Source organism: Borostomias antarcticus, assembly GCF_949987555.1.
Source record: "Borostomias antarcticus genome assembly, chromosome: 1".
NCBI lineage: Eukaryota > Metazoa > Chordata > Actinopteri > Stomiiformes > Stomiidae > Borostomias > Borostomias antarcticus.
The window spans coordinates 22,385,915-22,407,938 of NC_140234.1; the positions used below are offsets into that span (position 1 = coordinate 22,385,915).

At 43.7% G+C, this 22,024-nt stretch overlaps 1 protein-coding gene across 1 annotated transcript; it reads right to left on the bottom strand.

The window, feature by feature from the left end:
* Nucleotides 1-354: 354 nt before the first annotated feature.
* Nucleotides 355-9,062, bottom strand: zw10 (zw10 kinetochore protein). Its single transcript, XM_084443265.1, has 16 exons — nt 8,708-9,062; nt 7,847-7,981; nt 7,249-7,350; nt 7,011-7,088; nt 6,627-6,786; nt 6,092-6,244; nt 5,047-5,241; nt 4,589-4,725; nt 3,765-3,947; nt 3,181-3,419; nt 2,966-3,037; nt 2,401-2,570; nt 1,833-1,963; nt 1,394-1,525; nt 880-1,082; nt 355-589 (listed from the first exon to the last, which is right to left on the bottom strand). The coding sequence occupies exons 1-16, from the start codon at nt 8,810-8,812 to the stop codon at nt 469-471; spliced, it is 2,316 nt and encodes a 771-aa protein (XP_084299391.1). The 5' UTR covers nt 8,813-9,062; the 3' UTR covers nt 355-468.
* Between the last annotated feature and the right edge of the window lie 12,962 nt (nt 9,063-22,024).

The following is a 22,024-nucleotide window of genomic DNA, read 5'->3' on the forward strand; positions in this document are numbered from 1 at the left end:
GCAGGGAGATGTAGTTTATGTAGTCCAAGATAGTTCAATCCTAGACAACTGTGTATGCCAGTCTGAGAAATAATATTTTTCACAATTCATGAAGAATATAATTTACCATCTCTGAGTTTTCCAAACATTTAACATTTAAGGACCAACCTCTAATAAACTGACGCAACTACAGGAGAACTACTTCTGGGGGATAGTGAACATTAGTAAACAAGTAATAACTTGAAAACAAAACTGCCCCAGCACAAGCTTAAATAATAATAATAATAATAATAATAATAATACATTTTATTTATAAAAGCACTTTTCATTGTGAAACAATCTCAAAGTGCTGAAACAAGATACAAGGAAGCATATTTGTCGTCCGCAGGTGCAGATAATGTAAAGCAATTTTAACCACCATTTTTCACAAGTGACATGAAGAGAACGGATTTATTGAATGTGGAATTTATTGAATGTTGGCAAGAGTCTCTATTTGATTTTGGCGAGAGCCACGGCTCTCCTCTCTGTGTTTTGGAACAAGGCTCTGATCAGGCTCTTCATCTCCGAGCTGGTGAACTCCATCGCCAGAGGCCCCTTTCCCTCCGCCCACCTTCACACAGCAAAGAAAACAAGAGCAACAAATCAGGAGTCAAGGAGAAAGTAACCAACCAATCATAAGTCAAGGAGAAAGTAACCAACCAATCACAGAAATGTGATACAAGTACAATCAATGCTTAGCAGTGTTAAATTTCATCAGAAAATAGGCTACAAGTGATGTATAGGATGGAATGAAAACTTAACATGTTATTTTATTCTGATAACATGGACTGCTTCAGAATCGGACGTGAAAGTGAGAAAGTGTACCAGAGAAAAGGCGCTCTCCTAAAGCTTTCTCCTCACCTATCCACAATGTCCTGCAGGTTGGCCCGCAGCACGATGGCCAGCTCCTTGAAGGTCAACCACTTCTTCACATACACCGGAACCTCCTCCTGGTACTTCCTGTTCTTATTCTCCTCGGGCAGAGGGATGAACACCAGGGGTCCTTCCTCGATGATGGTCTGACAGAGCGTGTGCAGGTTCTCCCCGTCTTCCGTGGAGATGTCCTGAAAAGACAAAAAGCATCGGATGTACTCCGCCCGCAAAACTAGCCTCAGATAGGCTCTGTGCACCAGCTCCACTACTTCCTGAAAGGAAGTGGGCATCTTTATTTCCTGTCCTATACTATTGGATTAAGTGATTGATCAGGTGTGCGGCACACCCAGCGCACACCTGATAAATCACTTAATCCAATAGTATAGGACAGGAAATAAAGATGCCCACTTCCTTTCAGGAAGTAGTGGAGCTGGTGCACAGAGCCTATTTCACGAGGAAATACGAAGCGTGTGGCGTTCCCCCGAACAGATCCTGAGCTCACCTCTAGCGTGGTGATTTTGGCCATGACCTCCGAGATGGCGGTGTTGAGCAGCGTTCCCATGGCTTTGCAGTATATGGTCACGGGCAGGACGTCTTGCCACACCGTGCCCAGTCTCTTCAGCTGGTGAATGACCTGCGGGTGAAGCGAGGAAAACCGGGAGCTGAAACCTCCGACTACAAAGCGCATTCGTCGCATGATCTTGAACTTTGAACTTCGCCACGCCTGCCTTCCCATGAGTACAATTTCAAGATTTCATTCCATGTTTCCTCACGGCTTGTAGCCTACTTTATTAACTAATAGGTTATCTCTGTACACTTCATTGTACCCGAATCCTGTAAACATAACAAACAACAACAACAAATAAAGACACTTGAATTCTTGTATTAAGTTCCATGGAGACTGACTGGAAGAGCAGTGTCCTCCATGTTCTCTAGCCCACCTGTCTGACCGCCTTGCTGGCGGCTGAGTAGTTGTCCGTGTCGTCCAGGTTAGCGAAGCAGCGCGCCGTGGAGAGTCGCTCCAGCATCTCCGCTCTCTGGACATTGAGCTGGGCCAGGAAGCACTGAGCACCTGTGTGGAATTGAAATACTTTGTTGATCCCGATTCCCGAGCGGGGAATTGTGTACGTTTCTACCTGGATTGACAAGAGGGCTGGCGAGTTAGCGGACATGAGCCGATGTAAGTGTTGCATCTGAGATGGGAGACAGTGCATGAATAAGGTTTGTTTTTCCCCCTTTACAATTCCACAGATCAAAACTATAAGTGTATTCGCCATCTATTTACTGTAGCAAGTTTCTCGTTTAAACCGCATTCCATTTTTATGAAACTAGACCAGATTCGAATGTGTAAAACAGATAAATCATCTCGCATATTTCCAACAGTCATGACTCGACTTCAAAAAGCATGATTTACAGTAGGGCATAAATCAAGCTGGTAAATTAGGCAGACGGACCGCCACAAGCCCCCATCGAACGTGAAACCCCTGTCTCTCCCTTTCCCTCCCTCACCCAGCTTCCTGAAGCCGGGCACCAGGTCCACAAAGGTGGCGGCGCCGTCGCTGAGGGGCTCGGGCAGGTGGGGTCTGAACTGGTGCCCCAGGGTGAGCAGGTGGTGGGCGATGTACATGCAGTTGTTGTGCTGGATGGCGGCCAGGTGAGGGAACTTGAGAAGGTTCTCCCTGAGGGAATGGAAAAAAGAGAACGCACACAAAAATGAGCTAGTGAGATTGGCCTCAGGGGGAACCGTTGTTAATCTCTGCTGAATAAGATGAGCTTTTAGTAAGTAAAGTAAGTAAAAGTTTATTTAATATAGCACCTCAGACATACAGTAATCACAAAGTGCTTCACAGAATTAAAAACAGAACATCAAATGAAGTACAACAAATAAAGACAAGAAATAATAAATACAGACAAGATTAACACAAAATTACAGACACACACGGTTAGACAAACACCTGTCTAAACACATCTAAACACAGTATTAGCCTTATTGTTTTCATAGTACGGAAAATATAAGCTAACAGCTGTCATGCAAATGCAGTTTGTGAATGCAAACTTGAAGCCAACTACTTACTTGTGATATGTAGGCACGACATCATAGAACAGCTGGAATATGTTCCTCACGGTGAAAAAGAGCTGTAAAGCACTGTGGAACGGGGGGGGGAGTGAATGTTAACCAACCAGCGACCGTTTTTGTGCGGGTCAAAAGGTGAATCGAGGTATGAGCGACCCATCGTTAATAATAACCACCACGAACGACGTACGACGTGTTCTGTGGGAGGAGCCTACCATTGCTTGGAGCTGTCCACGGCCTCGGACAGCGTGCGCAGTGCCAGCTCCATCAGCTGCTGCACCGACTCGCTGATGCGACACGTGGGGAGACACAGGGTCTTGGCCCCCAGCTGGTTCTCGCTTTCCAGCCTGACCTCCTCCAGCGGAGCGGGGGGCTTCTTGGCCTCGCGCTTCCCCTTGTCCCCGGGGCCGGGCCTGGGCAGCTTGGGCAGGGGCAGCTTGGAATCCGAGGTGATCTGGTGTGGGAACAGACGTTTGTTGGAGGATTCGTGGCTGTAAACGGTCATTTGTTTGAGGGGGGGGTAATCCTCCCTCCTAAGCACTTATTGTATTTTATTGTATTGTATTGCACTGTACTTTAGATTGCTATTCTTGCACTTTGCCTTCAGCACTAGATTATGCTCTTAGTCCCTTGTTTTAGAAAGAAGATGCACTTGTGAATTCTGGCAAGTAGTAGTAAATTGGCTTTTCCTACGTTAAATGCAATTATTATTAGTTGCTTTGGATAAAACCGTCTGCTAAATGACTGCAATGTAATGTAAATGTAATGTTGCCAAATAATTTTTGCAGCAGCCCCATACTTTGACGGTGTTATGCATCTCCGACGTCATCAGCTTGCGCGCCGCCACGATGACGTCTTTGCACTTCTTGGTGGCGAAGTGACAGTTGACGTCTCTGGCGTACTTGAGCAGCTCCGTGGAGTCCCCTCTCAGGAAGTGCATCTCCTTCAGGGACTTCTCAAACTCCTCCGTCTCCTTGATCACCTGGGGGGGGGGGGGGGGGGGACACAGGCAACGGGACGGTGGTTTGAATGAAAGGAGGCATAAATAGTGGGGATCAGACATACGACAGCAGGGAGTCGGAGCTTGCGTCAGACGACGACGGCGGCGGCCACGTGATTGATAAGATCCGAACCCCCGGCTCTGCTTCAAACGTACCAGAAAAGCTTTGAAAAAGAACACCGCGGCTATGTAGTTATATATTTAGCGCAACCCTTCAATCAGTGAACATGAATATCAAAACATCACAATGAACACGCCTTTTACAGTAGGCGTCTCCACTTCAGTTACAATGTGAGGGCTGCTATGATTTCTGCAAACCACCAGGTGTCACTGTGCTCTCCGTTTTCAACGCCCCAGAGCTTTGGCTCTTTTTCCAGCACAATCCGGAAAAAGCCCCAAAAACTTTACGCAGCTCATCCCTAATCATTACTGGTGGTAAACATACAGACATGTATGTGTTTTATTTAACTAACTGGTTACTGGTTGGTTGGTTGGTTATATGCCTGAATGAATATAAAACCTTGGAAACAGCCTCGACAATAACTGTTCTTGCATGAGTTACATGACACTCACGCCCCTAAAGACCGCCATGTGGTTGCAAATCGGCCTTGGTACATACATACCACGCTGTACTTCTTCAGCTGGCTGCTGTCAGCGGGTATGGAGTACAGGAGGCACTCGTGGATGATGCAGTTGGACATCTCCTCCCAGATCAGGTCCCCGAGGATGACGGACACCTTCTTCTCTCCCACCGACACGTCTGCGGACGAGGGCGGGGTGACGACGTGGTCGAGTTACAACAGCCCAAATCTATTTCCGTGAACCGGTTATGATCAGTGACCCACCGTAACCCAAGCGTAGCTAAATAATATCTCACTAAATCTGTATTTTGATATGAAAAAATAACATCAAATAATTTATGTGTAAATTCTTGGTTCTCCGATACATTTCATACCAGCTGTGTCACAGACGTACTGAAACCGGTATTCAAAAGAAAAATAAAATAATAATAAAATTAATAAAACCTCATTAAAACACGAGGCCGGAGACGGAAATGGTCCGTGCTAGGGCTAGGCCTCACCTAGCAGGTGTGAGTGTAGGGTCTGGAGGACCACCAGAACTTTACTGTAGACCTGGGTGGGACTGGGGTGTTCCTCGGGGGTCTCCAGACGCTGCAGGCAGACCAGGGTGCCTCCCCCCTGCTGGGTCACCACCTCCACCCAGAGGGACTGGTAGGTGATCAGGGGCTTCAGCATGTACTTCAACAGCACCTGGCCTTGAGGGTGGGGGGGGGGGGGGGGGGGGGGGTAGATGGTTGAGCCTCGCCATTTTAAGTGACCAGAATGCAAGCAGCCAGGGAAAATGGAAACAGATGTGAAAGCCGCCTCAGAAAACCAGTCACATAGGGTGTACGCGGAATGCAACCGGTGTCAGAGGAACCGCATAAGAAGGATTTCGGAAGACGGTAGAATGCCAGCTTTTGGGGAAACTAGCTTATTTGCCGTCTTCCCCAGAGTCAGATAAGATACGTACCCTTCTCTTCTGTGTGTGCAGGAGGAAGCATTGAGACCCGTTAGAGCCGTTAGCCTAGGCTAACTGGTGCTAATCGACTTCCGGTGATTGCAGCTAAGCTAGGCTAACGGTTCTAGCGGGATTCAATGCTTCCTCCTGCATGCACAGAGAGGAGAAGTAAATGGTAAACGGACTGCACTTACGTAGCGCTTTTATCCAAAGCGCTTTACAATGGCGTCTCATTCATCCATTCACACACACATTCAAACACCAACGGCGACCGCTGCCATGCAAGGCGCTAGCCTGTCCGTTGGGAGCAATTTGGGGTTCAGTGTCTCGCCCAAGGACACTTCGACACGCGGACAGGAGGAGCCGGGATTCAAACCGCCGACCCTACGATCATTCGACGACACTCTCTACCTCCTGAGCCACAGCCGCGCCTCAGAAAGGTACACATCTTCTTATCTGACTCTGGGGAAGATGGTAATCCCCGCCCCCAAGCTAATTTCCCCCCAAATTGGCGTGTTCCTTTAAATCCGAAAAGAGGAGCAGGTTGCAGCTTTCCGTAACAGAAATCCAGAAGGTAGGCTGGAGGAGGCGGACGTAGGTCTTACTGAATAGCTTGATCTTGTGCTGGAGCTCTCCCTGGACAGCCAGGGCCTGCAGCACGCAGCCCAGCAGGGCGGGGGGGCTGCGCTCCGCGTCCCCGCCGTCGCCCAGAGGCAGGTGCAACTCCGTCTGCAGGAAGGACGTCACACCCAGCAACTCTGGAGGTGAGAGAGAGAGAGAGAGAGAGGGAGAGAGAGAGAGAGAGAGAGAGAGAGAGAGAGAGGGAGAGAGAGAAATAGTCACTAACGGCAGGATGCGCTGGTTTTGTGGTTGACTCATGTTCTGTCCAATCTAAACCCAAAGCAAGTCAAAGAGCAAGTGAAATATGTTAACGCTAATTGAATATTTTATCTGTCACAATGAATCAGATGATATAGTACATGTAGTACCCCACCACACCAACCCACAAATCCTTGATCAAGACCTACTTCACGCAAGTACCAGCTATGACACCTGCATTGAGAAACTACAACTATAAACACCTACGACAACTAGTATTGACAAACACTCCACTACTCAGATACTCGGTCGTCGACTCGCCTTTGGAGGGCGGCAGCTTCCACACAGCGAGTCTCTTCCACTCGTCTCCCAGGTGGTAGATGAGGTTCTCTCTCTGGACGGTGAGCTCGGAGCCCAGGGCCCGCAGCAGCGTCAGCTCCGACCCCTTCCAGGCCTTCAGGGCGTCGGTGCTGGCCCGCGCCTGGAACCCAGGAGGGGTGGGGCGGGGGGGACGTGGTGATCAGTAAAGACCGACAGAGAAACACTTTTGTTCCTTTTACCGTGCAAACGGCACGGGATGAGTTTTTCAAAAGCGGTTCACAGTAGAGCTAGGATCACAGAGCTGCAAATGTTCTGGTAAGCTCACCCATAGCCCATATGAAGCACTGTTCTCCACTAATGATGAGGTTCATTTGCAGATCTTACCTTTTCTAACTGTTTGGCTGCAATGACGTATTTCTTCTCCTGCAAAGCTTTGTCGAACTCCTCCTTTGCGTTGTGAAACTAAAACATCGACCAGAGTTAACATGAGCATATAGGACAAAGTCCATCAATACAATACACGTATATACCCTGTTCATGCTCAACTCCCACAAGGGTATGTAGGTGAGAGAGGTGTCACTAGAGGCCACGCCGTGTTAAAATACCAAGGAGACAGGTGTACCTCTTCTAGGTGTCGGAGCATGGCTATGATTGTGGTGTTTCTCTCCAGCTGCTGCTTAAGCTTGGTGTACTCTGTCACAGCCACGTGGAGGTTTTCCTGCACCTGTGTATACACACACACACACACACACACACAGGTCAAATACTAAAGGAATGCGTGCACATCATAGTAGCGCAGGTGCTGGATCAAACATAACATGAAAACGAAAAAAATTGTCCGCACACTGAAATAAGCTCCCAAGGTGAGTTTAATGGTTGTCAGCACAACATTTCGGCCGTAGAATCCTTCTTCGGGTGCAATGAAGAAGGCTTCTACGGCCTAAATGTGCTGTATACACACACACACACACGCACAAACAAACACTTAGTCACATACAGAACAAAGCGTACCCCTGGCACGTATCCATGACATGTTTCCACAATGTAACATTGGGCCTCTCTGCTCATGAGAAGTCCTCAAAAATAGCTGCATGCTAATGAAATAATCTGTTTACAAATGTAAACTAGTGACACAACAACAGTATCTTGCTGCCCGCACCACCAACCACACAAAAGACCATAAAAGACATAAGTAAAAAAAAAAGAAAAAAAAGAATGACCTCTGTCTCGATGCAACTCTTAATGCTGTTTATTTCTCTGGAGAGCTCGTCTGCTTGTCCCATGAGAGCCTCGGCGCCCTGCATGCTGGGAAGGAACTCGTTGTATCTCTTGTTGATCATGTCGCATACCTCTTCCTAGATACAGAGAAATGTACAGCAAACAGATCAGGGTGGACATCCTCGATATGAAATATGTACTTTGCAATATGACATTACCTGGTGAAAGATGTTGGAAAAATTATTAAGTTAATTGCCAAATCACTGACTCCATTCGGACCCACTATGTAACTTTAGGCCTTATTGTAAATACGTGTGACACTGTTACACTTGTTGTATTTAGCTACACAAAAACATGATTCTTCAATCACTGAGTTAGCTAGAAGAAAGCCACATGAAGGGAATTTGTGCAGCATGTGATGACACGTCATTCACTAAATTGGCTATAATGTAACTAACTAGACTCTTACTTGAGAGTAGGACAGTTGTTTCTGAAATCTAGTTAGCTAGCCGACGTGTTAGAGGTGTAAGCCTTATTCTTCATTGTTGCCTGCTCATTGATTCCCTAGCTGCCAGCAAGTAGTTCTAGCCAACTTAAGTAGTTCTAGCTAGCTAGTAGCTAACGTTAGCTCGCTAGTAGCTGACACCAGTCGTGGGTTTGCTAGAGAGATAGCTAGGCTAGCTAGTGCTAACGTTGCAGTGAGTCTAACACCAACACCAAACATTGCAAATATGCCCTGCCACATTTAGGAGAATAAAATAACGTTACAAATGTGTTGTTTGCTAGCCAGCTAGCTAGGAGTATAGCTAGCACTAGCTAACGTTACACTAGTCAAGTCGTGAGCCAAGTTCAAGTTTACTTACCTTAATTTCCTTCACTTTCCGTGACAGTTTGTTTGTTTTACTTGTGAGGTCTTCTTTTTCTAGTTTCCCAGAGCTAGCAAGCACTTCTGTCACAAAAGACGCCATTCTTTTCCATTCGTTTCCACACGTAGCTGTAATACTTCTAGCTAGCTAACGTTAGGCTGGCCAGGTCAATGATGCATTTGAGCGGTCCAGGCTGTGCTGGTTGTGTAGCTTGAAGGAAGCCCGCTCTCTACAGGGTAGTTCTGTGCTGGTTGTGTGTAGCTTGAAGGAAGCCCGCTCTCTACAGGGTAGTTCTGTGCTGGTTGTGTAGCTTGAAGGAAGCCCGCTCTCTACAGGGTAGTTCTGTGCTGGTTGTGTGTAGCTTGAAGGAAGCCCGCTCTCTACAGGGTAGTTCTGCACTTCGTTTAGAATGCCCGGTCTAACCCGCGGTGTGGAGGGATGATGTGTGGCGCTAAAGCCAAAAAATCAAATTGAGTTGCAGGCTACTTGATTCCCACTATCTTTGCAATGTGAAGACGATCTATCATATTATTTAGTTTGCTAATATGCAATTCCAAGTTATTCGTCATCGTTTTGAACGGACTAGGCTACTTCGATTTATTTCAGCTGCAATAGAAATCTAAAACGAATTAAAGCTGCTACGCAGCGATGAGGCGGGGCCAGGCAATTTCCGACAAGTTTAGGAGCAATAAGCGAGAGAATAGGAAGACAACAAGAAAGTTGACATTCCAATGTTCATTTTGTACATGCATATGGTATAGTAAAACATTTGTAAAACCTTTTGATGCATTGTAAGATCGATTTTGATAATTCAATAATCTGGTCAATGAGTTTGTGAATTACAGTCTGAAGATCCAGTGTAGCAAGTTTGGTGTTAATTGATTGAAAAATGTGGGATGAGATATGTTTATTAATCTTTACAGGTTTTGTTTGCTTTTCTTCATATTTGAACATTGACTTCAGCAGCTGTGTGCTCAGTCAGTAGCCAATCAATCAATTTAGTCATTGTAATCCTCGGCGAGGGTTGGGTAGGGTTGCCAACAGCGATGTCTCAGATTCGTGGAGCTTGCGTTGGATTGTGGGTAACGTAGTTTTCTTTGTATGAAGTGTTGGTTTCAGAGGACAGAATTAAACATATTTTAAAAAATTCAATTTTTGAGATAAAATTCTGAAAAAAATCATACTACATCTTGGATATGTGGCCAATGTTGTCACTTTTTATGAGGATGATCAGACATTGATTTGGCGAGAATTAATAGGAACTGTATACAGAACTGTTAACAGTAAAACTTTTTGATGTGCTGTGGGCTCAATTTTTAATATTTCAAAAATCTGTGAGGATCGTTTGGTAAGGACAGTCTGACGATACAGTAGATCAATTTTGGTGTCAATTGAACAAAAAATGTGGGAGGAGATAGGTCTGATAGGTTTTACAGTTTATGAAGAAATCAGAGTGATGGACTTCAAAATTCCTGCAAGGTCAAAGCGTATGACAGTTTTGTCTCAATTGGGACTACATTCACGTGGTGGTTTTACAGTGATAGCACCTATGTCTGATTTGTTATGATTTTTTAAAGTTTTAAACTTTAGACTGTTGCTGTAGCGCCACCTTGGGGTTTATTGACCTACAATGCAGGGTGAGGACTTTGGGTATAGTACTGGAGCTATGTGCACATTTTGGTGATTTTTTGTCCACGGGAAGTTAGACTTCAGTGGAAGATGGAGAATAATAATATAGGCAAATACAATAGGGTTCCGGCAGCTATGCTGCCTGGCCCCTAATAATTAAAGCTGCTACGCAGCGATGAGGCGGGGCCAGGCAATTTCCGACAAGTTTAGGAGCAATAAGCGAGAGAATAGGAGGACAACAAGAAAGTTGACATTCCAATGTTCATTTTGTACATTCGTATCGTAAAACATTTGTAAAACATTTTGATGCATTGTAAGCTCGATTTTGATAATTCAACAATCTGGTTAATGAGTTTGTGAATTACAGTCTGAAGATCAAGTGTAGCAAGTTTGGTGTTAACTGATTGAAAAATGTGGGATGAGATATGTTTATTAATTTTTACAGGTATTGTTTGCTTTTCTTCATAATTGAACATTAACTTCAGCAGCTGTGTACTCAGTCAGTTGCCAATCAATCGATTTAGTCATTGTAATCCTCGGCGGGGGTTGGGTAGGGTTGCCAACAGCGATGTCTCCGATTCGTGGAGCTTGCGTTGGATTGTGGGTAACGTAGTTTTCTCTGTATGAAGTGTTGGTTTCAGAGGACAGAATTAAACATATTTTAAAAAATTCAATTTTTTAGATAAAATTCTGAAAAAAATCATACTACATCTTGGATATGTGGCCAATGTTGTGACTTTTTATGAGGATGATCAGACATTGATTTGGCGAGAATTAATAGGAACTGTATACAGAACTGTTAACAGTAAAACGTTTTGATGTGCTGTGGGCTCAATTTTTTATATTTCAAAAATCTGTGAGGATCGTTTGGTAAGGACAGACTGAAGATACAGTAGATCAATTTTGGTGTCAATTGAACAAAAAATGTGGGAGGAGATAGGTTTGATAGGTTTTACAGTTTATGAAGAAATCAGAGTGATGGACTTCAGAATTCCTGCAAGGTCAAAGTGTGTGACAGTTTTGTCTCAATTGGGACTACATTCACGTGGTGGTTTTACAGTGATAGCACCTATGTCTGATTTGTTATGATTTTCTAAAGTTTTAAACTTTAGACTGTTGCTGTAGCGCCACCTTGAGGTTTATTGACCTACAATGCAGGGTGAGGACTTTGGGTATAGTACTGGAGCTATGTGCACATTTTGGTGATTTTTTGTCCACGGGAAGTTAGACTTCAGTGGAAGATGGAGAATAATAATATAGGCAAATACAATAGGGTTCCGGCAGCTATGCTGCCTGGCCCCTAATTAAAGCTGCTACGCAGCGATGAGGCGGGGCCAGGCAATTTCCGACAAGTTTAGGAGCAATAAGCGAGAGAATAGGAGGACAACAAGAAAGTTGACATTCCAATGTTCATTTTGTACATTCGTATCGTAAAACATTTGTAAAACATTTTGATGCATTGTAAGCTCGATTTTGATAATTCAACAATCTGGTTAATGAGTTTGTGAATTACAGTCTGAAGATCAAGTGTAGCAAGTTTGGTGTTAACTGATTGAAAAATGTGGGATGAGATATGTTTATTAATTTTTACAGGTATTGTTTGCTTTTCTTCATAATTGAACATTAACTTCAGCAGCTGTGTACTCAGTCAGTTGCCAATCAATCGATTTAGTCATTGTAATCCTCGGCGGGGGTTGGGTAGGGTTGCCAACAGCGATGTCTCCGATTCGTGGAGCTTGCGTTGGATTGTGGGTAACGTAGTTTTCTCTGTATGAAGTGTTGGTTTCAGAGGACAGAATTAAACATATTTTAAAAAATTAAATTTTTTAGATAAAATTCTGAAGAAAATCATACTACATCTTGGATATGTGGCCAATGTTGTGACTTTTTATGAGGATGATCAGACATTGATTTGGCGAGAATTAATAGGAACTGTATACAGAACTGTTAACAGTAAAACTTTTTGATGTGCTGTGGGCTCAATTTTTCATATTTCAAAAATCTGTGAGGATCGTTTGGTAAGGACAGACTGAAGATACAGTAGATCAATTTTGGTGTCAATTGAACAAAAAATGTGGGAGGAGATAGGTTTGATAGGTTTTACAGTTTATGAAGAAATCAGAGTGATGGACTTCAGAATTCCTGCAAGGTCAAAGTGTATGAAGGTTTTGTCTCACTTGGGACTACATGCACATGGTGGTTTTACAGTGATGGCACCTATGGCTGATTTGTTATGATTTTTAAAGTTTTAAACTTTAGACTGTTGCTGTAGCGCCACCTTCAGGTTTATTGACCTACAATGCAGGTTGAGGACTTTGGGTATAGTACCGGAGCTATGTGCAAAGTTTGGTGATTTTTTGTCCACGGGAAGTTAGACTTCAGTGGAAGATGGAGAATAATAATAAATATAGCTGCAAGCAGCAATAACGGGGCCAAGCACAACTAACGCATCAAAGCCAATGAGCAAAACACACCATAGCTACATTGGAGCTATGCATGTGAGCATCAATGTCGCCTGACCAGATGAATCAGGTCTAATTCATGCAACAGTATCATCATCACCATGATCATCATCACCATGATCATCATCATCATCATACAACTGCAATCACATTCAATTCATCTGAAGGCGTCAAACGAATGTCAGGTCCTTTTAAGCATCGCATTACATTAATTATATTTGGGGACATATCTTTTAGGACCTATTTCTTTACATGTCTACAGGCCACATGATCATTCTCCAGGCCTTCCATCTGCCTGAAAGACCCACCTTTTCCATCAAGTCTCAGTGTGTAGTTTGTTTGATAATTCAGCTATCTGTGAACAACACTCAAAACTCTTGTTTCTCTCTAAACCTCACAGTTCTCAGAAGAATGCCCCCCCTACACTTGGTGTAAGAAGGCTATGTAGTCTGTGGGCTACTGTGCTCTCCCAGGATTAAGTGTTTAGATTAAAGGCTAAAACCCTCTCCCTGGTTTAAGTGGGTAAGCTATATACTGCAAAAGGTACACTTTCCAAACTTGACACTCTTTACCACTCTACCATCCAGTTTGTCACACATGACACATACAGTACACACCTCTGCACTCGTTACTCTTTGGACAACTAACCTTCATACCCGTCATAACATTCCCTAGTTTAATCTCATTTGCACTCTTCTCCAACTATCACTTCTCTACCTATGTCACATGTGACACTAAATGCCTCTCACACACTGACTCCCACAAAAGTCAGTTCATTTACAATGCCTCTACACAATATCCAGAGTCTTAAAGCACACTTTAAAGATGTACACACACATCAATTCTTTATGAACGCTGATTGCATTTGTGTAACAGAAACATGGCTTACATCTGCCATAGCCACATTTGAGCTATGCATGTGACTGTCTGTGTTGCCTGACTAGGTACATCAGGTTAAATTCATGCAACATCATCATCATCATACAACCACAATCATATTTCATTCATCTGATGATGTCAAGTGAGTGTCAGGTCCTTTTAAGCATCTTAATACATTTCTTCTATTTTGGGACATATATCTAGGACCTATTTCTCTGCATGTCTACATCCCACATGGTCATTCTCCCGGCCTTCCATCTGCCTGGGAGACCCACCTTAACAATCAAGTATTACTGCAGGGATAGCTTGACAATTCAGTAATCTGTGAACAACACTCACAATTCTTGTTTCTCTCTTAACCTCACAGTTTTCATAAGAATGCCTCTCTCCCCCCCTTACATTTGGTGTAAGTAGGCTATGTAATCTAAGGTCTACTGCGATGTCCCTGGATGAAGCATGTATGCTATAGACCATTCCCTTTCCCTAGATGAAATGTGAATGGTATAGACTACTCCACTCTCCCTAGGCTAATAGTTACTACCCTCTCCCTGGATGAAATGGGAAGAATGGAACTACCCTACAGCATCTAGAAGATTCAAAAACAATCAATAATCTACCCTCTCCCTGGGTATAATTCTGTAGTCTAATTGGCTACTCTCCCTTTTCCTGTGAAGTATGTTATATATAATATAGCTGATAATAGTGTTTCTGGGAGATTGGAATTGTGTCAATTACCTAAGATTTGCTCTTAACATGTTGCAGTAAACCTAGCCTACAAGGCTACTAATGACATGTCTGTAATGTTTAAGAAGTCTCACAGTTAAAGCAAGGTAATGTCCATCCAATTGACCTGAATGACTACTGTCAAACTAAAGTGGAGTCCATATGCATTCAATTGTAGTGATCTTGATTATTTCAGTTAAACAAGCACATTCTTCATATAAGAAGAGACGACACATTGGTTTAATTCTAGCAATGAAAATACAATGAAAGTGCAATGGGGGTCCCTTTGCACAACAATGCTTATATAAACATCAAAATGTAATCTGACAGTGTTGTGCCCAATTAGTAAGTTGTAGAGCATGCCATCAGCTACCCATGCAAGCATTATGAACCCCATTTAGCCACGGGGGGCGCTACAGCAATCAATTGCGTTTAAGCCACTTTTAAGAATTTTGCCTCGTTATAGCGCCACCCTTTGGCCTAACTGCTTCATATTTCTTCAGTTACCTCAAGATATGCTCTGGTACTACTATAGCTGTTTTCCGAAATACCATCCAAGCGGTTAGGCCTGAACAGGAAATGAGCTCTCTAGCGCCCTCATTCAGTTTATTCTGGACAGTAATGGAGGCTTTGCCTCAGGCTGACATTGTTGATATGAACACAAAGTTTTGTGGTGTTCCATCCATTCCATCAGAAGTTATATGCCTTTTTGTGAAAAGCCACACCCTCTGCAATATTCAATTGCTCATAGTGGCTCTTTTCATCAAGTTTTCTAAATTATGCCGAGATGGAACTTTAGATATTCATTGCTAGATTCTATATACTGTGCTTCATGTAGATTAACAAAACTTCCTAGGAGTAGATAGATTTCAAGTGTTTTTCAAAAAATGCAAAATTGTTGCACATTAACATAATCTGAAGTTATGGCTCCTTGAGGCACATTTGTTCAACCTGATGAGCCATATATGCCTCCAAAGCTTCATGACTCTAGCTCCAATGGGGCATGACATATGACCATTCAAAGTTTGCATTTTATCCCCTTTTATGTATTTTGTCTTGTTATAGCGCCACCCTGTGGCCAATCAGGCTCTTCTTTCTCCAGTGACCATTAGACATACCCTGGTACCACTGTACTGTGGTTCGGAAAGCTCTGCATGGCGGTTAGGCCTAAACTGAAAATGAGCTCTCTAGCGCCCCCATTTGGTTTGATTGGGCCAATAATGCAGTGGCCGCCTCAGGTTATATCTGCACAGATATCTACCAAGTGGCGTGGTGTTCTGCACAACCGTAAGAAAGTATACCACTTTATGTGAAAAGCCACGCCCTATGCCATTTTCATTGGCTCATAGTTGCTGTTAAATTTAACTTTTTAAACTTTTGCCGAGATGGAATTTTAGATATCCTTCCCTAGATTGTGTGTACCGGATTTCATGCAGATTGGTCAAAGTCTCTAGGAGGAGATAGATTTGAGACGTGCTCCATGGCTTCGGGCTATAAGCCTCTACCATCGTGCAAAGTTTTGTAAAAAGTTACCAATCGGCTATAGGGCTTCCCATAGACTTCCATTGCAGAATAATAATAATAGGAAAACTACCAATTACAATAGGGTCTTCGCCCCTTCGGGGCTTGGCCCCTAATAACACTACCAATTACAATAGGGTCTTCGCCCCTTCGGGGCTTGGCCCCTAATAATAATAATATAGGCAAATACAATAGGGTTCCGGCAGCTACGCTGCCTGGCCCCTAATTAAACGTTATTTGTATAGCACCTTTCATACAGATAAATTCAGCTCAAAGTGCTTTACAACAGAGCATTTAAATTAAAGAATGTGAAATTTAATGATGCTTCATTCGTAGACTGTAGGAGAAAAACACTGAGCCCAGCCTGCTAAATCTACTCAAAGACGCCACCCTGGTGGTGCATCACTAAAATGAAATAACACCCGTCTGAAATCCCACGAGATTTCCAACGGGATTTCCCTGCCAAATACCGCGAAGGTGAAATGCTGCAGCATGTGACATTTCTAACTTCCCACATCTGTACAGCTGCAGCAGCTAGCCCACCTCACATTTTCTCCAGGAAATGTACTTTCTAGTTTACATGATTCTGAACATCGCCTGTAATGGTACAATTGACGAAGTAGCCTAATGCTCAGTCATACTAGCACCCCTCTTCACTGGTTCAGGTGTGGTGTCCAAGTTGCGTTTTTGCACAGAGCCAATAGGTCTTTCGCTCCAGGTTCTTCTATCATTAAAATTTGGGCTCCAGTAAGACTGCAGGGACGATTCACATTTATGTCCCGTAACTGACATAATCTCCCTTGCCTCTAAACCAGCATTGGCTAGCTTTTGCACAACGGTGCTTCGCATTAATACTGAAAATGGAATGATATGCGGTCCCAGGTGTGTGTTACAAAGTATTTGAACACGGCTTCCAGCCAATCAGAATCAAGAACCAGAACTAACTGTTGTATAATATAAAATAAAGAGCATTTATTGAGACACATGCCTAGTCTGGCACTTCTTGAAAGCCCAGGAAAACGTTGATAATGATATGGGTAATGATGATGATTTTGTTCACCCAATGTTTTGGAAAGTTGACATATAGCCTACCTCCTCCGGATGACCTACCAACCATTAGCCTATGTTATGTTCAATTCATGGGTAGCGCATTCTGTCATGTAGGAAATGTTGATGGGCATTTCGAAATTTCCTACATGACAGAACAAGAGTGACCCTTACTGACCCTTATCCACTAGGCCTCTCGAGACCTGGCGCCTCATTTATCATTGAGGTACGCCTTTTTTCACACGGTAAAAAGGTTTTTTACATTTTCCGCGATTTCAAAACAGCTGCGTACGCCCCGCCCCCCCCCCCCCCCCCCCCATTGTGCCCCTGCATTGTGCAAGTGGCCTGTCTCCACGCATGACTCATTCATCCTGGCGCACAGCAGGGTAGGGGCTAGACTGGAGGCAGGCCCTGCGCGTGACGGGTGGCTTTTTGGTGAGTGCATAGCCAAGATACATATTCTTTTTTTTTTACTTTAATCTTTATTTGCATTTTCCATCCATACAACGACAATACAATAAAACATAAAAACTAACAATAACAGCTTATGAGTACAGTAGGACCCCACTTATCCGAACCCAACGGGACCGAAGGTCGTCTCTGAAATGTCCGGATGACTGAAACTTATGTTAAAATGCACCAAATTCAATAAGTGGTATACTTGTTTCATATAGACTCATAGACCGATAAATACCCTTAATTAGGCTACTAAATGCATCAAAATTGCAATCAAATAGCCAACTAAACTCATATATCCTAGCCTATAATAGACCTATAGTAGCCTATAATACAAATAAACGAATGTCCACTTGAGTGCGTGCTTTGATGAAATACAGTACTTTATTCTCAAATGAGGCGTACGCTGCATCGATAGGCTACTGTATTCGCAGAATAAAATGGTATAGCCTAAAAACAACCCAACATTAGAACAATTAGAGCAAATGATAATCAAGAAATAAATTGTAGTGTATTTTTATACTGTATTACATCAATACATTTGTATTACTCTCATGTAGTAATCAATTTATTAAGAATAATGAATAAACTTCACTTTAGGTAGAACTGTGTTAACTTAAGTAGTTTAACATGTAGATGACAACATATGTCCTGTCCTAAAGTCAACATTCCTTTGTCCCTGAGTCAATAAAGATAACACCTCTGAAGAAGAAGTCAGTTAGCCTACAGTTGTAACGTGATCTTAGGAGGACACAGGAAGAACCCAAAATTGCCCCATGTCCGAAGGGAGGCAGAGCTCAGTGACCTGTTGGCCAATTACAAGACTAGTTGATCAGATCTGTGTTAATGAACATCCCTTGTATGCAAATTTGTTTGTCATGTGATATTTGGCCTGAAGCCAGGACATATAAGCTGGCCACCTTGTGAAAGAACGTTAGTATTGCCTTAGATTCGACCCTGTTAGGCATGCTCAATAAATTGATGATTCAACGATTTTGGCCTCCTTGAAGTTCTGTTTCACAAGAAGAAGATGCATCAGAAATATACAACAAAATAAATGAAATGACAGACAAGTTGTCGTGTCTTAGGCTATTGTAGCCTAAAAGAAAGTCTCTAAAACAACCGATGTACGCTAACGTGGCCTAGGCTGTAGGCTATTATTTAACAAATAAAGTAGGTCTAGTAGGCTAATCCACATGCCCACAACACGTCTGTTCCTGAAGTCCATTAACTGGGAACGAAAAATGACTTGTTGCTCCTCTGCTTCAGGTTGCTGACGCGCTTTCTGGCTACCAAGGAATGCAGCTCTCGCGCAGCAGACTTTGCGTTTTATGCTCGACATTAGAGTAACAAAGAAATTAAACGTGACAGTAGGCTACAGGCAACATACAGTTCTGTTTTTATTCACAGTAGGATACAGTACTGTAATGAAAATCCCACCAGTTACCAGATAGCAGGCTAAAAATGAAAAAAAAAAATTTTTAAGCCTGTCCGGTAGACCGGGAGGTTCGGATCTCTGAAGTTCGGATGAGTGGGGTCCTACTGTACTTCCATCAAGTCACAATGCAGCTCTTTTCTCTCACTCAAATATTACAATTTCAATATTAGTGGTATCATCACACTTCCTTCTATAATCCATCCATTTTTCCCATCTCCCTTCAAACTTTCCTTCCTGCATCCTCAATGCATGGGTGAACTTCTCCATAACATAAATCTCCTCCACAACACCCAGCCACTGCTCCTTGGTTGGGTGTTCCACCTAAAGACCTCATTATTGTCTTTTTACTAGCAACCAATAGTACTTTCACTAGGTATCTGTCCCCTCCTTGTACATCATCCTGTGTTATGTTTGCCAAGATACATATTCAAAGCTGATAAGAATGAGAACCAGTAAAGACCCCACCACAAAATGAGGACCCAAGCCCTCAGCCCCCTCCCTGTCATGAGGGTTACCAGCAGGGCCAAAGGGCCCGTGCTGAGGTCATGCACCATAACCAGAGCCCAAAACACTGCGATGATGCAAATAAAGTTCCTACTCTCCAGTTTTATATAGCGCCCATATGCTTGCTTTCGCTTGTGATGTTTGTTACCTGGTTTTTTAATTCGTCCTGCCATCCCTTTGTCTACTTTGTGAATTTCTTTCATGAAACTGACCTCTGGGCCCAACAGCTACGCGGCGCTTAAATTTATGAGCGCATTCCTTAGCTTACCGTTGCGTGACAGCTTTTACTTGGCAATTATCCCAGTTTCGTCTGTTGGGCGCCTACGATCGTAAATTATTTTTTGCTTGGCAATTATCCCCATTTCGGCTGTTGGGCACCTACGATGGTAAATTATGGCCTAAACATGGTTCTCAATATTAAAGTAACACTATTTATAGTCTGGATAGTTTTTTAAATCATAGAAACACTCGCTACACACCAGTATTTTCAGAAAGAAAGACAACACAAGTTATTTTATTCTCACAGAAGATCTTGGCTCTCGTACCATTCAGTTTACCGGCATATATTTACACTACAATTTTATCTACAAGTCTCTGATCAGCTTTGCTATCTGTCATGAGGGTTACCAGCAGGGCCAAAGGGCCCGCGCTGAGGTCATGCGCCAGCTATGAAGACACAAACAAGTAAGGTTCACATTGTTACCATTTTATTGTCTGTTGGTGAGTGACTGTGTGAGGTGTGTGAGTGCGTTTGTGAGTGAATGTGTGAGGTCCGTGAGTGTGGTAGTGAGTGACTGTGTAAGGTCCGTGACAGCATGTGTGAGGGAATGAAGTGCAGTGAGGATGTCCTGTTGGCTCTGGTGGTGTAGTGTGGTGACCTCCACCAACTGCTGCACAACTGCCCCAATCCCTTCTGCCATGTCCCTCTGGGCCTCTAGGGTCCCCGTCTGGGCCTCCAGCACAGCGTCTGAGACGGTTTCCCTCAGGGACCCTTGAGGCAGGGACACTGGCAACCGGAGGTGGAGGCATGGGCGGTGGAGACGGAGGCGCTGGAGGTGGAGATGGCACTGGAGGTGGAGGCCGGCGCGCTGGAGGTGGAGGCACTGGAGGTCATGGCGATGGAGGTGGAGGCTGCAAGCGGCGGCGGCACGACCGTCAGGTCAAGGACCACTGCAGACTCCCCCTCCTCCTCTGAGTCCCACCCCACGTCAGAGTCTGGGGAAACAATTTCAGTCATTTTCTTTGAGTTTGTCTGCAAACTTTATTTTCCATTGAACATTTTATTGTGTAGCCACATTCATTTGATGTGTGTTTCTGTTGGCAGCCAAATAAATGCTTAAGTGTGATTTACCGGGTGATTTAGATGAGTCTTAATTTCCAAGAGTGGAAAATGTTTAATGTGGTCCAACATTATGAAGTGATCATCTGTGTTATCGTTCCCTGTTTTGTTCCTAAATCAATCATAGTCTACCACAGAATGTGTGGAATGTTTGCTTTCCTCACAGCCACATAATACAGAATGTCCGTGTAGCCTACGCCAAATACAGGATGCACGAAACGTACAGTAGGCTACCTAAACTGTAGGAGCAATCAGACAAAGATAGGCTAGTACAAATACCTTCCGAAGATTTTTTTTTTCCTCGCGTGGACCTCACTAACAAGCACATGCACCTCCGTCTCTGAAAGGTTTCTCTTCTTTCCGCGTTTTTCCATACATGTAATTGTCGTGCCTTTGCTCCACGCTATCTTATTATGTCGGTTCCTTCCGGTGTACCACGTTGTGCATTGTCATGGTTTTCACCATATACGGTTGAATTTGGGCGTGTAGAGGGCGGAACATGAAGCGCGTTCACGTCCGCACTCTTCTAGGACACAGTGGGAGAGAAATCGGCGCAGCAGTGTGTACGCCATGTTTGATAGATCCGAAAAGCGTGTAAATATTCTCGTCGTACGCGGCAGTCCGCCCTTTTCTCGTTTTCGTCATACGCCATCTTTTACACCTGAATTTACACGCTCTTTGATAAATGAGGCACCTGGATTAGCCTAGTTTAGCGGCATTCACTGGTACCAGGTTAGACAGATTAGCCTACTTTCCAAATGTCACGAAATAACCCCCCAATACAACTCCAAGAGTTTTTAATGTGTGTATTTACCACATTGAATGATCACAATTTTTAATTAAACATTTTCGTTTTCTAAGCAGAAATATTCAGAACTTTTTTTTTTAGAACCAGGCGTAGGGATCACATTTCAAAAGGTCCGCTCTGTAACTTCCGTCAATAACTTCCGTCAATAGTATCGACTGGAGTCACTAGACTAACCTGAGTTCAGAGATAAGCATGGCAGTTTTGTAAGAGCGGAATCCTCAGAGGATGATGATGATTACTTCTGGACAAACCAAGATACAGAACCTTATCTTTTTGAACCAGAATATACAGAGGAGGAACCTCAAGTTTTGGACGCTGAGCGGGCAAGAAAAGAGGGCAAAGCAGAACAGCCTGGTGCCGAGGGGAGAGGCAGAACAAACATGGACTGGTGGTGTAAATGTGGATCATGCCAACCTATGCCGACAGAAATTGAGTGTTTTTGCTGCACTGAATGGGACTCAGTGCTGCCATCGATGGTGGGAAGGCTCGATCTATCGGATGAAGAGGA